The sequence below is a fragment of the Oculina patagonica genome, chromosome 2 (genome assembly GCF_052425735.1).
Source record: "Oculina patagonica isolate OP01 chromosome 2, crgOcupat, whole genome shotgun sequence".
Lineage (NCBI taxonomy): Eukaryota > Metazoa > Cnidaria > Anthozoa > Scleractinia > Oculinidae > Oculina > Oculina patagonica.
Genome location: NC_135759.1, coordinates 21270145 through 21289775, shown reverse-complemented (window position 1 = coordinate 21289775; position 19631 = coordinate 21270145). Strand labels below are relative to the sequence as shown.

The window sequence follows — 19631 nt, the reverse complement described above, 5'->3', positions numbered from 1 at the left end:
TCAAAAGACTTTAAGTGGATGTTGTAGTATTTAATTCAATAGTATTTTTTTCTTTTTCATTTCCTTTGTTTCGTTAGATGGTTTTCTGATAAAGCACAAATTTTTGTCAGGAAAGATGTTCGATATTTGATCACAAATGCAATATGTCACCGACCAACGCAGTGGTTCATGGCAACGTGCGATCACGTACGCTTTGTCTCGGCTTGTTGTGGTTTATTTGATGGTGCTATAAGCTGTTTAAATTATTGCTTTCATTAAAAGTTCGAGATCCTTTTTCTCGCTGTTTAAGATGTTTTGTTTATCATTTCATAAATAATAAGACGTTAATAAAACTGTAATATACTGAATTCATATCATATAATTTAGCATTCTTTTACGATTGGTGCCCAGCACGGATTGAGGATTGAAATATGTCAGTTGATTGGTTGATTATGTTTCCTTTCAATAAGCTACACAACTGATACCAGATCAGAGCGACAAAAGACCCATGGAGTTCACTATGACCTGCTACATCAGATTATCCATTCATGCAAAAGTGAGCTAAATGTCTTTTAGATGTATCAGTATTGCCTGTCTTGGCACGAGGTCAAAGCTACAAGCTGATATATTGAACATAGGCCAAAAAACAACATGTTTTGCGCGTCGCAGTGCACGACACAAAGGCCTTATGCATGCATTTGTATCGTATTAATCGTGTAAGATCAGTGAAAAACAATCCTGTATTTCTTTCTTGGCGTGGTAATAGCTTGTAAACAGGTTCTTGAGATATCGAGGGGCAATATGACTAGAAAACACAGCAAATGAAATTTAGAATATCTATCGCTCACAGACTACGTCACAGCATATAGTGAGCTAGTAAGCGCTCGAAAGTGCTTTCGAGAACTTCAAAACTCACTCCAGTGCCACACAAGAGAGCTACCAGCCGGGTATTCGCCATTTAAAATGTCCAACCCATTGAGCCCACGCTTTCTTCGTATTTTGTTCAGAGCGCATGAAGTTCAAAGCGATATTACTCTACTTTCTTTTCTTTCTGTCTTTTTTCCCCCACCATTTTATTGTAACCCGGCCCGTTTAGTTTTTCAATTCATCCAATTATTCAAGATTTTCCGCATTGCAACCTTTTCAAAGTTGTTTTTTTTTTGGATGACGGGCTGTAATGGATATAATGATGGACGCGCGCCAGACAATATTTCACTATTTTTGTTGTTTCTATTTTTTGCATAAAGTGCGTGAAATATCGTTCAGTGCTTAACCGACGTTTTATGTTTTGCTCATAAATCAGTAAATGACTCATAACAATCTCCGAACTGAGAGAAAACAAGCTGGCTCTAGCTGTACAGTGAATAAACTTACGAGATTCTCGAGCGTAAATGATACATACTGTATTTTAAACAAGATGCTAAAAATCACAACTAACAGTTTGCAGACTAGTTTCCGCTAGTAAAGCGTGCGAGAGAATTCAGCCCCGGGAATTAAGCTAATGCGCGCGTCTCGAAATCTCAAGCAAACCTTTTAACGTCCTTGAAAGCTTTCACGAAATTATGTAGTCCATCAAGATTTAATCGCATGTAATGTCTGGCTGTGAGCCCCTCTCTATCGGCAGGTGTCTCTCGGCCTGGTTTCCATCGATGTAGCAAGCAAAGCTAAAACAAAACAGTCTTTTATCATTTATAAATTTATAAATAATTCCCATTATAAATCAAATAATCGCAGTTAATAGCTGTGTCGTTGCCAGCGGTGGTCCTGAGGTTACCAACTGCTAGAAAGAAAGTTTTGCTCAGTGTTGCAAAAAAATGCGATTAATACTGAGCTGGCCCTGATAGTCGTTAGAGTAAGTGGAATTCAAATTAAGATCTGTAGGTTATGCTTTGATGGATTATACCCAAGAATATTAAGAAGGAATTAAGCAAATCAAATTTCATTAAAAGCAACTTTGTAGAGAGATTTACGTTGATCGTTTGAGCCATCCGAGGGATCCCAGGATCAAAACAAGTTGTTTTTTAGACGACAGACAAGCAGGAATACACTTCTTCTGTACTTTCGTGCAGGCTTGTTTGCTTCGTGCTTCAGCTTTCACTCAAAAGTCAAGTAAAAACCAAGAGAGAAGTTTATATTTGTTGCTATCGCAGCTGCCCGATTTGCAGGGATCTAAATCTCTCGCGCGTGATTGGCTAATGGCCCTGAGCCCCTTGGTATTATATGTTATTTGGTTTTTTGCACAACAATGGGTTCAGGATAATTGATCTCTTGAAAAAGCTTTTTGTATCAAGGCGCCCGAAGTCTTTTGTTCTGAAGCTGCTATATTCGTAAGAAGTTGTTAAGCGCATCACTAACTGCAAACAATCGTTTGTCATGGATGGTGAGCGAATATTCTCGAAAGGAGTGTCCCACTCGGGGCATGTTTGTACCCACGTCGCGGAACTTCGCTAACTGTAAAACGTTTTTTGCGTGCGCGAAAACTGATACTTCTTGCGCTCAACAATGTTCCCTAGCGCTGTTGGATCTCTATACTGCTATAGAGGTTTTTAGAGTTGAAGCCAGTGGGAGCTAAGCAACATTGTACGGCACATTCACTAAACACCGCAGGGGTAGTATAGAGAGGTTTTCTGTCACCGGAAGTGGGTCGGTGTGTTATCTCAGCACGAGTAAACCTGACCGCTGTCAATGCGAGGGTAATTCGTGATCATTGTTCAGTTGACTGCGCCTAAGAGGGTCGATTATTGAATTCGTCCAAGTGTGGACAATCAACAACTTCCAAAGCAAGCTAAATTTACCCCTCGACATTTCCTAGAACGGAACAACGATTGTGGAAATCGAATTGTCGCGCCGCGCGATCGATGTTTAGGAACAGAATCTTTCCAGGTATGTTTAATTTTGTATTCTTTTATCAGCAGCAGACTCACAGGAAGTCGAAGTATTTCATTTCCTCTTCTCCCTTCAACTCGGTTTGTATTTCGTCTGTCTGTTCGAAACAACAGCGCTTGTGAGTGTGGTGCACGATCAGTTACGCCGCGAATTTTCGTCGTAACATATTGTTCGGCCACTACAAAGTTTGCTTATGCCACTAATGCCCAATACCTCCAGAGTAAATATCTAGGAACGTGACCTTGTGAAGATACCGATGCATTCATAATTCATGCGGGTTTTCAAAGAAGTGAGCGAGTGAGTCATGTTTTATAACGGTGCGGCAAACTAGACACTATAAATGCCTCACTATTTGGAGCGGCGAACAAAACATTCATCCTTTTAACACTGTGATATTCGTCATAACAGATTGATGAACGGAGGTGCCGAATATTTCACTGGATTGTGGCTTTATTGTTGAACTAGACCTTGCTGGGAGAGAAATCAAGTGCCCAAGATCAAGGAAGGGAGGAAACCGCTTCATCCGAGATGTTGCTGCGGTCAAACGCCTTACTTCTGACAGCGACCTTCATCGTACTAATAAACGAAGCAAGAGTGAAGCCCTGCGCAGGTAAGCCGCGCGCGTCAACATTTTATTATTGAAAGCACGTTTTGCGGGGCTCTTCAAATCCTCGAAAATGCGTGATAGAGGAATGCAGTAAAGACGGCGCAAAGTATTTTGTCCCACGAGATGAAATTGATCTGCAATCTTTATTGCTCGTGACTGCATCGTTTAATTTCTGTGTGGTGTCGATTTCTTTTGAAATCGACAACGCTTGTGTTAATTTCGTAGAAATCGACATCACTAATAAATGTTCATTTCAATAACAACTCCCCGCGTAGCTTAGATTTGTTTCGTCCTCGTGTGGTAATTCACGCAACAGAAAATCCAGTCGCTATTCAGTAATAACAAATTGCGGCATCCTTTCGCATCCTTTCCGCCACTTATGACAAACTATTAAAATATGTTATCTTTTGTGAACGCGGTCTCCACGAACCAAGCTTATTTGTAACGTTTTAATTGAAATTCTGTGAAACGGGCCGACGTTTTAAGACGAATAGCTTTTCTCTTAGTCATGAAGTGAAATTGGCGTCAGTTACAGGGTCTAACTTTCGCTATTCCAAAAACTAAGAGGGTGCGAAAATTTACTTAAACTTAGCCTGACCACGAAATAAACCGAAATTCGAAAACAAGAGTTGATTTCATTGTATTACACTGTTATTGTTCATGAACAATTGAAAGCTATTTTGGTTTTCCACCTCCTTAGCTGATAACCATCATGCGTATCAGGACTAGCCAGGTTTTTCAGCGCAGTATTTACTTCTTTTACGGTAGATAACTGCATGTACATGTATAAGCTTTCACTGCTAAGCCAAACCAAGCAATAAATGCGAAATAAACGCATAAGCTAGTTTCAGCAAAGCGTGTGATATTTAGAGGCCTTTGAACTGTAATTGGAGCTTTCAACATCATAATGCTCTAAAAGTACATCTACAAACTTTGTTGGTAAACGTCAGAGCGAAATACGAGTCTAGTAATAACACAGAAGAATTCAAGGTTACGGTTCCAATTTGCACTTTGTTCGAAATTGGGAAGAAAGGCAGCGCTTGCTTTACAACAAAATTACCCTGGATGGAACGTAATTAATTTTAAGAGCCAATCAGTCATACAATGGAAGAATTAAATCACCAATGGAAATTGACACTAGGCAACAACAAGTCGTAAATTTATATAGATACTGGTATTACAACATGAAATCTCTCTTAGATGAGACTAAGAAATGTTTTGCTTTACGCTTCCATTGCAAAATGTCACTCAAATGAAAGGGAATCTTTTGACGGTCATCAATTTGATGCCACAAATATTTACTCGGGTTTGTTGGATGGGAACAGTGACCCTATTGTTCATGGCCATTTGATCTGTTGCCACGTTTTTATACCTTCCAGAATTCGATAATTTAAACCCTGATTTGTACCATTCAGAAGCGGGCAGAATTAAGCTTGTTTTGATGTTGGTTGTTCGTCCCTTGTAGTGTACTCTTTGCAAACCCGGTTGCGTGTAAACTTTAATTGTTTGCTAGTGTGGAAACCAAGAACAATGCTGGTTTGGTAATCGCATTGTCTTTTGCAAAGGAAGTGCCATAATGGCGTCATAGCAATCAACCCACGCGAGATCATCGCAGTTACACGTTTAGCTAGCTTTCTCTTTTGTCAATAAATGTCAAAAAGTGGACAATTTGTAGCCTTCTGTTCGTAAATTATCTGTCCTATTACATGTGTATGCAGAAGAGAAAAGAAACATTTCAAAACAGATTAAAATGCAAACGAGATGTGGGCACCCATATGGCAGCATGTCTTCAATATAGGGTTAAGATTTTTTAAGATTTTTCTCGTCATTTGTCCTCGCAGCCATCCATTGTTCATCTGAATGGACAGTTCGTTTCTAGCTTTGTTTTCTCTCTAAACAACGTTTGATGGTTTGAAAGAGCTTTTATCTTTGGAGATAAATTGCAGCCAAGTAGGCGCTGAGTATACTTGGAAGCACATAGCTGTCGACCAATTTTCTAAATTGATATTTTTACAGACCTCCGCAGTAAAATAGCAATAAACAAGATTGGCTTCAACCCAAACACAAACCTAAAAAAAATCACGCCTTAATTGCATGTTGTACGTGTACTTTTTAACTTTTGCAAAAACATGCATCTTCTTTTCTTTCGAAGGGCGGGGAGGGATCGAAGTGGTACAGTATCTTGGCCATTAACTCTTTTGTTTTTGCTTCAAATCGTTCTATTTCTGAATTTGTGAAGTCGTAATGACTAGAAAAGCACTTCTGGTTTCTCCGGCAAAGCGTCATTTCATGTCCTGTGTGAAATATCATCCCAGTTATTAAACCCCGCAATACTCGTTTACCGGAAATGTTTGCTCGCTTCTTGATGTCAATATATTATATTCCTTGTGCAAAAATAGGATATTTTTGAAAACGAACCTTCCTTCATTTGGAAAAGTTTAGAATTACACGGACATTGCACACCATGAGCGATGATGATTGCGGGGTAGTATTCGTTTCAACGCGTACAATGGTCGCAAGAACATTTTGGATTTTGTTTATGGATTTGTCTTGACTTCTACCTATAAACAACAACATTGAATTATTTTTGGCATTAAACGTTTTGTTCTCACACAAGAAGGCAAAGTGCCCTCTCGTGTTTTTCCATATCCCGACCTGTAGACCAATATAAGAAAGCTCAGCTCGATGCAAAGTCCTGTCGAGCGAATCCAAGGTCAAATTTTTTAGTACCTGCTGATGTATACAGACATATAAAACTAAAAAAGCAAGTTCTCAAGTTTTGTAATCTTGTGCAAAAACAATTAATCAGTTGGAACTTGTCAAGGCAGAGTTCATACGTGGTAACTGCATTTCGGCACGGGGGTGAAATCTTACTACGTGAAAATATTTCACACCTTAAGAAAACAGTTGCTTAGTTAATCCTTGAAAAGACCAAAATTAAAACGTATGAAAATGGTATAATATTGGCTTAGTTTGCTTGTCGTTACTCTAGACATTTTGGATAAAGTGAGTCATTAGGCTGCATTAGATGTATCAGTCTGTCCATGATTTTGCGAAATTGCAATGCTAAGGCAAAAGGATGAGGCACATTTCATATGGTTATTTCTCTTTCATTCATTCATTTTTGTTGGCAAGGGCTTCTCATTGCGCCCACTTGCACTAAAGCGCGCAGTATTTCAATTCCTTGTCGTTCGCTTATTATTCCATCCAAGATGAATAATTCTTGTATGTTTTGAGGTATAATTTCGTAGTAAAAATCTGTTGTATTGAAAATAGAGCAAACCTTACGCAAATCCGGTATGAAAGTCTAGTACATGTAAATCTGCCTCCTCTTCGCAAAATTTGGTTTCTTTAAATTAAAATGTCACAGCTTCAGTGTAAACTCGAAATATCTGGCAAAATTTTGTTGATTTTCTTGTTCAAATGTTAATAAAAGCATTGAATCTAATAGGAAACCGGCCGTTGTGGTTTTACGAAGTTCTCTAAACTTTTGTCTGTAGACTGCTGTCAAAGTTTGCGGGAAAATATTAAAAACTAGAGGAATGTGTCGAAAAGTCAAAGCAGATTGGTTGATTCGTATTCCGTCCACAAAAAAAATCATCCTCCGGATCTCTTGAGAAAAGATTTGAGAAAACAAGTTTACGGATTTCATCTGACTTCGGTCGTACCCTAAACATTTACAGATGTTTTTTATTTCTTCACAATACTCAAACGCCGGTCAGGCCGTGAGTGTGCCACTCGATTTCTCAGTCCCTTAGCGGCTCTTGAATTTGAAAGATTAAAGAAAAAAACCTCCGTTCTCACTGAACAATAACTTGGAGTAACTATAATTTTAATTCTTTGCTATTTGGGTGAATATCCACCTAATCATTGCGGTTGAGCAGCACAGTAAATTAAAATTTGAGTTATGTCGAAAATCAACCCACCTTTGCTATTATTGCGATAATTATACATTTCATTCATGTTTGAGGACTTTTTAATCATTTATAATCAGATAAATCGGAACTCATAACCATATGTCTTACAACATTTTTTGTGATTAAAACGATAACATTTATATTTGGAATTGAAAGTTAGCTTGTGTGGCATCCGGTCGTATGAAATACTGTGCCCAGCCCACCAAATTTTACTAAAAAAAAAAGTGAGAGCGAAAAAACTAAAAAGATCTAACTGAAGACTTTCAATACTTGGTAATTTAAGATTTAACTCTACGTTTGAACTTCTTAAGCGTAAAAGTTGGTGAATAGTTTCTCAATATGTATGAATAAAGTCAATAAACAAGAATGGAATTTCTGCCATTGCGGTTAAGAAAGACTAACACACAATCACGAGAGAGGGTAGAGGCCAAGTATAAATCCAGTTTTGCTTGAAAATAAATTTGATAAAGACGAGGAGAGTCATCAAATTAAAACCAAAGTTCTTCCTGTTTTTTATTCGAATCAGGAAAAAGGTTATCAGGATGTGGACAGCAACACTCGAAATAATAGCGCCAGCTTTCCTAAAGTTGACTGACTATTAAATTTCACGTTAAATATCCTAAACGGAAAAACTGTGTTCATTCCTTTCAATGGTATTTTGTCGTTTGTAGCGTAGTGTCCCAAGAGAAAGAATTTCCTGCTTACCGTTCTAGTTCACCAGTGATTCACTCCTCTCCATTTTCGCGACAAATTTAAATAGTTCACTGAGAGAATGAGTGTAGTCGTGTTTTCAGCCATTTATTCACCAAAAAAGTTACAGACAAGTGCTTCAGCAAAGCTATATCCCTCATAATTTTTTTTCAGTTTGTTTTACAACTGAGAGTTTCGGCGACTTAGAAAGTATGGCCGCATAATGTGTGCGAATTATAAAAAACTTACTAAATAAAAATGCTCAAATTAAACTGAACAATTTTAAAGGTCTCCGGATGTCGTTTTGTTCTTTACATACGGCTGCCGCATATTGTGGACGTATTTTGGAGTTTGTTTAGTACGTTTTTTTTTTAGTACGTTAGTGCCTGTGCACAATTTTTTTTTCAATTTTGTCACCTGAGAAATGTTGAGGCCAGCATCTCCAGCTGTTAAATAGCATTAAACTGATTAAAATTAACTTACATCCTTTACAAGCCCGACGTCAAAGCGCATTACTTTATTTTATAGTGCCAAGTTCTCTAAATTTATCACGCAAGAAATGCAGAGGCCAAGGTTTAGCATCTAAAAATGTAATTTAATATCATCTAATAAATTTTCAGGCATTTCTTACTGGCCGCCTGATAAAACCCACGGATTTACATTAATACGACATGAGCTTATGCTCGTAGAAATACCCTAAAGAGATTACAATCTTTATAATTCTGTTTAAGAACATGCAACGTTCATTTGCTACCGGATTTTATACGCTGCCCCCTGTCCCGTTCAAGATGGCGGTCGAAGACTCCGTCAGCTTGAATTTGAGCAAGGGTCTGGGAACTAAGATAAGAAGAGCTCAATATATATCGACGCCGCTGACCCCACCAAACAGGCGGTCGGGGGCTCGGGCTATTTTCCAGCTCAGAATTTAGTTGGTATGTATATGATTCTTAAAACATACTATTTGGGGGATCTTTTTGTCAGGAGTTTATCACAGTAATTTGCACGCATGTAAACTTGCTATCTCTCTGAAGACAACGCGAAAGATAGAAATGAAAGGAAGTTTACCCACTCCACAAAAGAGATTTGAAAATTAGCCTCGATTTGTAACGTGAAAACAATACTCGTAACTGTGTAGGGATTTGTCTTTGGCAATCTGGCAAAACGTTGATTGCTTGGTTTGTAAAAAAAAATCATTCTGCTTCTTTTCTTTCAGTTCCTGAAATCCGCGAAAAGAGGGGAAACGACTGGGACAAAAAGGTTGTTGAGGTCATCGCAGGAAAGGATGTTAGACTCATTTGCCAGGTTAAAGACAAAGACGTGTCCGCTTACTGGCTAAAGAACAATAAGACACTACATCCCTCAGACCATCAGCGGATGAGAATCAAAGCCAACAAATACTTAAAGATAAAGAAAACTGAAAAGGGGGACGCTGGATTCTACACGTGTGTAGCTGTGAATGACTGCGGCAAAAACACGTATACTATGCAGCTTTTTGTTGAAAGTAAGTAAGGATTAATAAAACAAAAACAGAGAAACCCCTTCTTACAGGAGGACAAAACGGGGTCAAAACAAAGCTGTTCCACAGATAAGCTGTTCTTCATGCACTTCCCAGCTGGCTGAGAAAACGCACGATTTATAGCGAACGAGTCATTACATTTTCATGAAATTAGCAAGAAAACTGCTGATTAAAAAAAAGTCAGCCAGATGGTTTCAATGTTTTTTTCTCATCCAGCTGGAAAGTGCATAAAGAACAGCTTTTCTGTGGAACAGCTTCGTTTTGTCCTCCTGTTCTTACGACCAGCAACGATCACTTTCTTTAGGGTTGAAGTAAAGTTGTACTCGTGTTTCATAGTGTCTATATGGACTCTTTCATGTGGTTTAATTTTAACTGTCGTCGCTGATAACTTGATGAAAACCAAGCTTTAGAATTTACTGTGTGTAATTTCAGTCCTTTAAGTCCCAAGTCCCAATTTAATTTCTCCTTGTAATTTCAATGCATAATTAATCACAAAGGTCATGAGATTAACCAAATAATCATCACTTAGTCTCGATAGTTGAAGCAATTCTCCTTTCTAGTACTGTAAGAAATGCATGGAGAACATTAACGGGAGTTTTTATGTTGACTATACGTGCTCTGTCGTCACTGTTCCAGTATGACCATCGTATCTCCCTGGCAAAAGTGCATGGCGTTTTCTCAGAGTCAACAGTAGTCGTTAGTTAGAGAGCTAGAGATTCTAGTCTCATTACAGGGGGTAACTAGAAAAAGGAGTTGTAGTTTTTTGATGCCTTCTGTACGACAAATTTTTTAACTTGATTTTTTTTGTCTTTAGGTCCAACGAAGGACCCAAATCGAAATTCAACGCCAGGTAAGATTAATGTTTTTTCGCTGAGTTTTAAGTTTGTCATGTTAAAACAGGACGTTTATGATATCCAGAAAGTTGTTTAACGCAGCTGTGCAGCGGATCCAGACTGGAATACGAGGTCGTGGCGGAGAGGGGGAACAGCACCCGGCTAAAATTTCTCGCCTGTAACTATTAAAGGAGTTACATTCCATTGGAAATCCATCCCGATCTTTTCCAGTCTTTGCCATCTTTGCTCCATGGTTTTGTTTTTGGTTTATTGTCAGTTCTTAGGAATCTGTAGACTTTGGGTTACATGAGCTCGTAGTCTAATTGTTAAATAGTCAGCGATAATACAGCCAATCAAACGCAAGGATTTGTAGTATTCTACGACTATTTTTTTCTCATATTATTCTTACATAATCCTGGTTACGCTCTTCTTGTTAGCTGCTCCGAGATTCACAGTACCAAAAGAAAAACTGGCGCGCAACCTCCTCGCATTTCCCGTCGGCAACTCAGTGAAGCTGGACTGTTCTGCGGATGGGCATCCCCGTCCCACTGTGAGATGGTATAAAGACGGAGCATTGTTTCAGCAGAGAAAGGGAGGGAGCAGGCTCTACTTGAGTTCCTGGACGCTGTTGCTAACTATGAAGGACTTGGTACCGACTGACACTGGGAAATACACTTGTAATGTGAGCAACGCGTATGGGTGGATCAATCATACTTATGTAGTGGATGTTCACGGTAAGTTTGACAGGAGTAAAGTTAGAACTGTAAAGGAAAGAGATCGATGCTTGTCTTTTGACCATCATCTTTGCTTAAATGTTTCTTTTGGATCTCTACGGTTGTCGGCGTCCACCTTAAAACTCGTTCATGGATTTTCCTCAAACTTAAGGTCGAAGCTGTGAGGCTTTTTCCGGGAAATAAAAGGCAAGAACCTGCGCGCGTGAATCAGCCGGCTAGCCAGCGAGAGATAATATAATATGAATACTTTATTTACCCATTGATCTGTAGAGTAGCTTTGTTATAGCAAATATCTCCGAGCATTTCCCAGCTTTACCTTGACAGGAGGCAAAGATCAGACCACAGTCAGCCGGTCGATCAGTCAGTCAGTTATGGAGGCAGGCAGGAAGGCAGGCAGACAGGCAGTCCGTCCGTTCGTCCATCCGTCCATTAATCAATCAATCAGTCAGTCAGTCAGTCAGTCAGTCAGTCAGTCAGTCAGTCAGTCAGTCAGTCAGTCAGTCAGTCAGTCAGTCAGTCAGTCAATCAGTCAGTCAGTCAGTCAGTTTTCGGTCATTAAGCAGAGTCACTTTCGTCTTGTCTGTTTGGCTTTTGTGTAAACAGACATCACTAAAAGTCACTCAAGCCATCCCAACCTACAATCCTGTCCATACTAAGTTCAGTTAAACCTTCAAATACCGTCATTTTATGTTAATGCTAATCCCCTCTTCTCTTTTAGAACGAGTTCGTGCGGAACCAGTGGTCCTACCCATGGAAAACGTCACTGTTTATGTAGGGGACAATGCCACCTTACTGTGCAAAGCGTTAAGTGATTCCATGCCTCATTTCCAGTGGCTGCGATGGTTCACCTCTCCTGTAAACGGTTCAACCAACAGTACAATCGAACATCCTCACTACGAAGTCATCAAACAGAACGAACAAGACTTAAACCAACATTTAGTTTTGCCGCAAAGCAATAACAAGTTTGACTTTCATGGAGTGAAGCTGACTTTAGTTAATGTAACAAAGAAGGACGAAGGAAAATACACGTGCATTGTGGGAAATGCGGTGGGTTACGCTGTGGAACAAGCCTACATCATCATTCGTGATTGGTCAGGTAAGAATGAAAATAATTGTAAAAGTAAATAAGTTGATTTATCGGTGGACGAATTGTTAGTGTTATGACCGTGAAAGGATTCCTTCCATGAATGATGTAACACGGATTACTTCATATTGAAATGGCAATATCTACATGACAAAATATAAATAAAAAAAACAATTGAACGTAATGGGTGAACGAACGAACGAACGAAGAACGAACGAACGAACGAACCAGTCAATCAATGGAGCGAGCGAGCGAGCAAACAAAAAAAGAAAGAAAGAAAGGAAGAAAATAATAACATAAGAATGAGTGAATAAATGTATGCATGTATACATGAGTGGACTGACTTACTGAATGAATGAATGAATGAATGAATGAATGAATGAATGAATCGATCGATCGATCGATCGATCGATCGATCAATCAATCAATCTATTTAGCGATCAATTAATCGCAACTTTACAAGAAGTTATTACACAACCAAAGGCTTGTAGTCTGTGAAGACGTATATTAAACTTATCAGACACACACGAATTCCAATTGGCCCAGTCCCGAGCTTGAAATGCGGAGTCTACTAAGTACTGATTACCATTCTTTCCTTGTGATTCAGAAACAACAACGCCGCCACAGGTGACCACAAACGCGCCAAGCAACGCCACTTTTCCACCCGACAAGAACTACGTTAGAACAGTCCAAGTTGGTGCCTTGTCAGAGCCGAAGAAGACCGTGTATATTGCAGTGTTTGTTGCTGTTGCCGTTGTAGTTGTGGTGATTTTTGGAGTGGGTTTCTTCTATTGCCATCGCAAGCTGCAATTTGCAAAAGGCACTAATTATGGCGTTGTTTCCGGCATTAAACCAAACGAGCCCACTGTCCAATACAGGACGCATGTGCCTTCGATCGGTTCCTCCTCTTCGTACGGATCTACAGCTCCACTAATACGTCATCGGAGTCTGCGTTCTAGACTGGGTTCCAATCTAACCCAGGTGTCAGAAGTGGACGTGCCACTGGACGAAAAATGGGAGATTGACAGGGACCACATCATTTTATCAGGGCTTCTCGGAGAAGGCGCTTTTGGCAGGGTTATGAAAGCTGAAGCTATAGGATTACCTAACGTGTCTGGTTATAGATGCGAAGTTGCAGTGAAAATGCTAAAAGGTGAGCTTTTGCGTTCGTGCAGTGTTCTAGCAATCTTGGGTAGCCTGCCGTTTTCCCGGTAAAGACACTATCTAAACCCTGACGTAACCAAGTACGATATGGCACTTTCCCAATTTTTATATAACGACCATTACTATCTAATGTAAATTCCCTTGGATCAGTACAACAAACATTAAACATCCTGTCCAAAGTAACGCACACATTTCTTACTACAAACAAGTGGATATTCTCCTCTCAGTTGGGTTAGTTTTTTAAAAAAGATGCGCGAGTGACAGACGAATGGGCGAACAAACGAACAAACGAACGGACTGACGCACGAATACCAATATACGGAGGGACGGACATGGACTGACTCAGTGCCTGAATGACCGGAAAACTTACTGACTGGCTGACCAACCAACCCACCTCTTTGTAAAGCACACTGATAAAGACTAAAAAATCTTCGAAGAGAATAGTGTACCACTGAACTTTCAGAATTTACATTGTAGAAATGAATTCCAATCAATAAAGAGGATTTATATTTTACCTTTGACTGAAGTTAAAACTGGCAATCTGTTGGATTTTTTTTAGAGGACGCCACGGATCACGAACTTACAGATCTTGTCTCAGAAATGGAAGTGATGAAAACTATTGGAAAACACAAGAATATAATCAATCTCATAGGAGCCTGCACGCAGGGAGGTCAGTTGAACACTTTGACGTGGTGTGAAGTACTTGTAATATAAAGCAATGTCAAATAATTCCCGTAAAATTTTGATACGAAAACTGCGAGAAAATAGAATAACAAATAAGTAGCACATTCGGCTCTTTTGGCATTTGCTCTTTGCTACTTATAATTATCCCTCTTTCTTGCCACTAATTGTTACGTGCAGGGTTTCATTAGCTAATTATTGATCCTTTTCGTTTCTCAGGTCCGCTGTTTGTTGTTGTCGAGTACGCGCCGAATGGCAACTTGAGGCAATTCTTGAAAGACAGGAGGCCGACCAGAGAATACACGACAAGCTTGACCCTCAAGGATCTGGTGTCTTTCGCCTATCAGGTCGCGAGAGGAATGGAATACCTTTCTTTCAAGAAGGTGCATATCACAGAAAACAGTCTTCTTTTTTTAAGGAACACTATCACCAGTTTCACCTCAAAAACTTAAGAGACTTGAGATATGGAAACTACGAATAGTGGTCCAATTTTGTTAAAAATCATCATGCAAGTGTACTGAAGTGATGAATGAGTGATGTTATTGTTATGCGATCAGGAACTTTAGATGTGCTCTTGAAAAAGTCAGGCTGATTTTTTCAAGTTTTGTCTTTGTGGACTTGAAAAACACCTAGAAATTATCACGGCTCCCTTCTTCCTTCAACAACAATTTACTTTATATCTCCTTATTATATGGCTACAATAGTACGCGCGCTCTGATTGGCTGCTGAGCGGGCATTATTTTCTTGTAATGACCGGGCATTATGAAAAAATTTTCTCGGCTCGAGGGTTTTTTGAGTTGTGAGTGAAAGCTACTAGCGCAATTGCGATAACGACAATAAATACCGACAAAATGTAACTATCTTTTCAATAACTGAAAGAAAAATATTAGCATACCGATACTTCTTTAGTATGAGTGATGAAGAGAGCCACAGAGAGCGAGAGCGAGACATTTAGACATTTTTAGAATGGCGCTAAAAGGCCATATAATAAATAACTTATTAACCTCGTCCGTTCGGTCATTACAGGGGAATCTCAGACCGAGGCCTTGATGTATTGACCTCGCTATCGCTCGGTCAATACATCAAGGCCTCGGTCTGAGATTCCCCTGTAATGACCTCACTCTCGATTAATAAGTAGTATATCTTGATCTACTAGGTGCATTTCATGCACGAGAAGACCTATTCGCCAAACTTAGTACTTTTTACCGAAAAGCATTAAAATCCCCGTGACAGTGTCCCTCTAATGCAAAAAAAGGTCATTATTTTGTATTCCAATGAAAGCGAGCCGGACCATGTATTCTTGTAGTTTGTAAATTCGGTTATGTTTTTTTCTTAGTGCATCCATCGTGATCTTGCGGCCAGAAACATTTTAGTTGGTGACGATCACACAATAAAGATTGCAGACTTTGGCCTGGCAAGGGACGTACATCAAGTCGATTACTACAGAAAAACAACAGATGTAAGTACCAAGAGATGCAGACTCAGTAAAATCCTTGGGACCTCCTTGATAAAGATATCTTACGGGAAGTGGATGTTCTCATACTGTAGGCTGAAAATGATGTGTTAGTGTGTGTCCGTCCAGACTCAGTGTCCACTGATGGTAGGTGTCCCCTACCAGGGGCTCGGGACCATGATTCGATGTCTCTTTTCATGGCTTGTCCCCTTAAGCAAGAGAGACATCAAGAGATGGGTTACTTAACCAAGTAACGTTTATGTGGGTGTCCAAAACTTCTACGTTCAGTGTCCCTTTTCGGGAAGTGTCCCATTTATAGAGCTTAAAACAGCGTTCGTGTGTGTGTACAAATTCACTGCACCCTTACGAGAGATGTTATAAAGCAGAGGTTCAACTGTAACCAATGTGTTATTTTGCTTATCAGGGTCGTCTTCCTGTGAAGTGGATGGCTCTTGAAGCTCTTTTCGATCGCGTCTACACAACGCAGAGCGATGTGTAAGTAGACTTGTATTCTTACCAACAAAATTGAACAGATGTTACAATGCGTAACCCAGTTCTTTTGATAACATTTTTCTATGTCGTGCATTACGCCGGGCTAGAAGTCTCAGCCCGGGCAAACGGGCTACTCTAAATGTTGTTCCTCTGTTGAAAAAACTTGACTTATGCTTTTGTTTCGTTTTGTTTGTCTCATTTAGATGGGCCTTTGGAATACTTGTATGGGAAATAGTTACTTTCGGTAAGTCGATTAACCTGATTCATATGACTATGAAATAACGTAGATAGACGTAAACGTTTAAAAGCCGTTAACCAACAGAGGTGGCGGAGTGTTTTGGAACGTGGAGGGACTGTCCCAAACATACTCGTCAGGTTTTCATATTTGGAGCAACTTTTCCGTTCTAGCAACTTTTTGTTTTCTGAGCAGTTTCTAGACCGAAGATTTCCGAAGATTCTTCGATTGTTGTTCGAAGGCCATACGAACGTTTCCGATCGTTTTTCGAACTTTTCTTGACAAACCAATTTTACGCTGCCCTCGCGCCCCCTGCTCCCCCGCCTATGACCAAGAAGGAGAACAAAATAGAAACGAGTCCTGATGTTTAGATATGTCAACAAATTCTCCGACTTAGTACTCCAAGACTTTGCTAGAGACACTTCGGAAAACATATATTTCCTATTAATTCCTTATATTTTGTTTTCTTTTACTACACAGGTGGTTCACCGTATCCTGGTGTACCTTTAGAAAATCTCTTCGAACTTCTGAAATCTGGATACAGAATGGAACAACCGTTAAACTGTCCAGACAATATGTAAGTAGTTAAGTAAAATTGTATTGTGGTTTCCAATTTGTTACACCAAGGCGCACGTTTTTACACCAAGGTTGTTCAGCTTCTTAGCAGACGCGGGAAACTATTAAAATATCGCAAAAGGGCAAATGGTCCTCAAACTCTGCACCACAACAAGGGTTGTAAGTAATTTGTAATTAATTGATGGGAAATGTAACGTTCTCTTTGTTGCTCTTAGGTACAAAATTATGTTGAAATGTTGGCAAGATTCACCGACACAAAGGCCAACGTTTGAAGAGCTAGTCCAGGAATTCGACGCCATGTTGGTGTCCTTATCAGAACAGGTTAGGATTGTTTTTTTATCTGGGGTAATCAAGAAATTATTCCTAGTACCTGCCTTATTCTCTGTGCTAGAAAACATTTAAACAGCTTCAAGCTGTGTAGAAGTGCCATGCACGAATGAAGCGTGAAATTACTTGAAGCTATGTCGAATTAAAATCAGTCGATCGAGCAGTCAATGTCAATCATGCAATCATTCATTCAATCATTCAATCAATCAATCAATCAATCAATCAATCAATTAATTAATTATTCAATCAATCAATCAATCAATCAATCAATCAATCAATCAGTCCTTTCACGAATGCCTACGGGAGTTAAACCGCAATAGCTAAGGGACGAACTATTAGAAATAGCATGGGGGGGGGGGGTGACTTCCCCCCCCCAAAAAAAAAAAATGCCTAAAAATGCCTTAAAAAAATCATGCAACGGAAGAAAAAACATCCTGCAGACAAGTAGGCCTTAAAAAAATTCATGCACGGAAAATTTTTACCCCCTCCGGTTATTTCTAATGGTCCGTCCCTAAGCTAACGTAGGAGTAGTACCTGGATGGGAAGGGAGGGGCTGGTGGGTGTAAAAAGGAAGGCAGACGTGTAAACGAGCGGGTAGACGTCGAGAGTTGTTTCTGTGAGAGTTGAGAGTTGTTTTTCTGGCCCATTAAAAGTCGCGGTTTATTTTGAATAAACTTACCCACATTTGTTTAAATTATTTTCCAGGAGTATCTTGACCTAGATGCATCGTTAATGTCCCCTTGGGAACCACAAACGCCTACGTCTTCAGAACCTCCTTCAACTCCGCGAACTTCAGTAGTAACTGAACATGATACCGACAATGATGACAGAGACATTGACAATGTGTTCGTTGATAATGCTGATGATATCTTGGAATCACGTGATAATGGATGTCCGGCTCGAACAAGGGAATCAGAGAACTTGGAGACGAGAATACCATTAATTGAAAATAGACAACCGGTGGACAGAAAACGCGCGCCTCTTAAGTCAAGTCCTGATATGGGAGAAAGAACAAAACAAACGCGTGTTGTCGCTTATCGCGCTCCCATACATAGCGACGTGTGAACATAAGCAACGATCGGTATGTCACGCAAGTGATATCAGGTTGATGGAGGTGTCACGCGCACTGGAGTCACGCGAATAACAGTCACGCAATCATGATCAATGGTCTCGCCCAAGATAATTTGCGGGTTGTGGAATCAAAGACCATCATCACTGATGTACAAGATTCCTGAATGGATAATATACCAAAATATACTAACAAATTAGTGAACTATATAAACAGAGATCAAAGGGAAACGTTGGAAAAATGTCGTATCGAGTTATTGGAGGGATGGTTCAAGTTACAAGAAGAAGCCTGTGATAGGCGAAAGAAAAGCTGAAAAGGAGAAATAAGGGTTTTGTACCTTTTAAAAATTAGCAAAGAGCTCAGTGTCTTTCTTCTGATAAGATGAGGAAAGAACACTCACAAATAGATCTATTACACCGAATATATTGAATAAAACTACTTTTATAGACAACAGTCCTTTGGTTTATATTATTTGCTAGTGATTTTGCCATGGCATATGCAAATAACAACATGCAGTCGATTATGCGCGCACTCGTAATATGATGACAATTGCCAGTGAACCAAACGTGTTTGAAAAAAGCGTCAATCATTCATTTCAGGGGCTCCGGTTGACTCACACCTACCGAGTTGCGTACAATGCCATAAGTGTTTAATAACGTAACCAAAATGGCGACGGTAGCCAGATAAATACGAAACAAATAACCAGTGAGAAAACAGTAACAGTTGAGCAGTTTTGCCGTTAGAGAAAGAAAGAGATCGTCGTGTTTAGCTTGGAGATTGGATAGTCCAAAGCATGAAATGGCCGGTAGTTGTGCCACTGCAATGTTATAGTTAGTGGCTACGTTGGCAAAAAGCTATTGCAATATTGCGCGCAGCCGGCAATTTCAAGGGTTCAGACGATGCAATTCAGACATGCCGCACAACATTTTACATGAGCTTGCACCGTGTGTGTGGGCTTCAACCACATGTGTGATGTGTCCAGTTATCCTCCGAAATGTATTGCCTTTTCCCGTCGCAAAGAACCCCAACCAAAAGGGAACACAACAGGAGTGGCTTAACCATTATATGTATAGAGTAATAACGTAAACTCAAGACCTGCGTACAATTATATTTGTAAAAAAGAAAACACTGTTCGTAAATTTGAGATAACCTGAGAAAAGAATAAAAAAACTGAAATCACGACTGTGCGCTTTGTAGAAAGTTTACATTCCTCAAATTAGTTCAGTCTGAAACAAAAGGCGAGGCGGCATATTATTTGGGGGCCGATGCGCGCGCATTAAAAAATAAACTGACGGGGGTGCAGGCCAACTTCGTACCCAGTGTCTTCATTCCTCTTGACCAGCAGTCAAAAAAGAGCGATCCTGGAAACTTCCTAAGTCCGAAAATTT

General features: G+C 39.7%; 2 protein-coding genes across 3 annotated transcripts in view; one reads left to right on the top strand and one right to left on the bottom strand.

Annotated features, from left to right (window-relative positions):
- The window catches only part of LOC144643579 (protein D3-like), a 217454-nt gene that overhangs the window by 191109 nt on the left and 6714 nt on the right, over window positions 1-19631 (bottom strand). The gene's annotated exons all lie outside the window — the stretch shown is intronic.
- Window positions 2279-18694, top strand: LOC144643504 (fibroblast growth factor receptor 4-like). 2 transcript variants are annotated; one of them, XM_078502774.1, is made up of 15 exons: window positions 2279-2862; window positions 3274-3475; window positions 9293-9580; window positions 10410-10445; window positions 10866-11162; window positions 11881-12258; window positions 12854-13399; window positions 13970-14080; window positions 14311-14474; window positions 15428-15550; window positions 15969-16039; window positions 16240-16280; window positions 16752-16848; window positions 17063-17168; window positions 17880-18694. In XM_078502774.1, exons 2-15 carry the CDS (start codon window positions 3394-3396, stop codon window positions 18237-18239), a joined length of 2700 nt encoding a protein of 899 aa, XP_078358900.1. In that variant the 5' UTR covers window positions 2279-2862; window positions 3274-3393; the 3' UTR covers window positions 18240-18694. The 2 variants fall into 2 exon arrangements, with proteins under 2 accessions (XP_078358900.1, XP_078358901.1); XM_078502775.1 differs by lacking the exon at window positions 2279-2862 and adding an exon at window positions 2904-3162.

What these genes read in the sequence shown, in the direction of transcription:
- LOC144643504 (XM_078502774.1), top strand. Translation starts at nt 3,394, where the DNA reads ATGTTGCTGCGGTCAAACGCCTTACTTCTGACAGCGACCTTCATCGTA. An exon ending in AAGAGTGAAGCCCTGCGCAG is followed by an intron (nt 3,476 to 9,292) that starts GTAAGCCGCGCG and finishes CTTTTCTTTCAG; the next exon opens with TTCCTGAAATCCGCGAAAAG. An exon ending in AAATCGAAATTCAACGCCAG is followed by an intron (nt 10,446 to 10,865) that starts GTAAGATTAATG and finishes TCTTCTTGTTAG; the next exon opens with CTGCTCCGAGATTCACAGTA.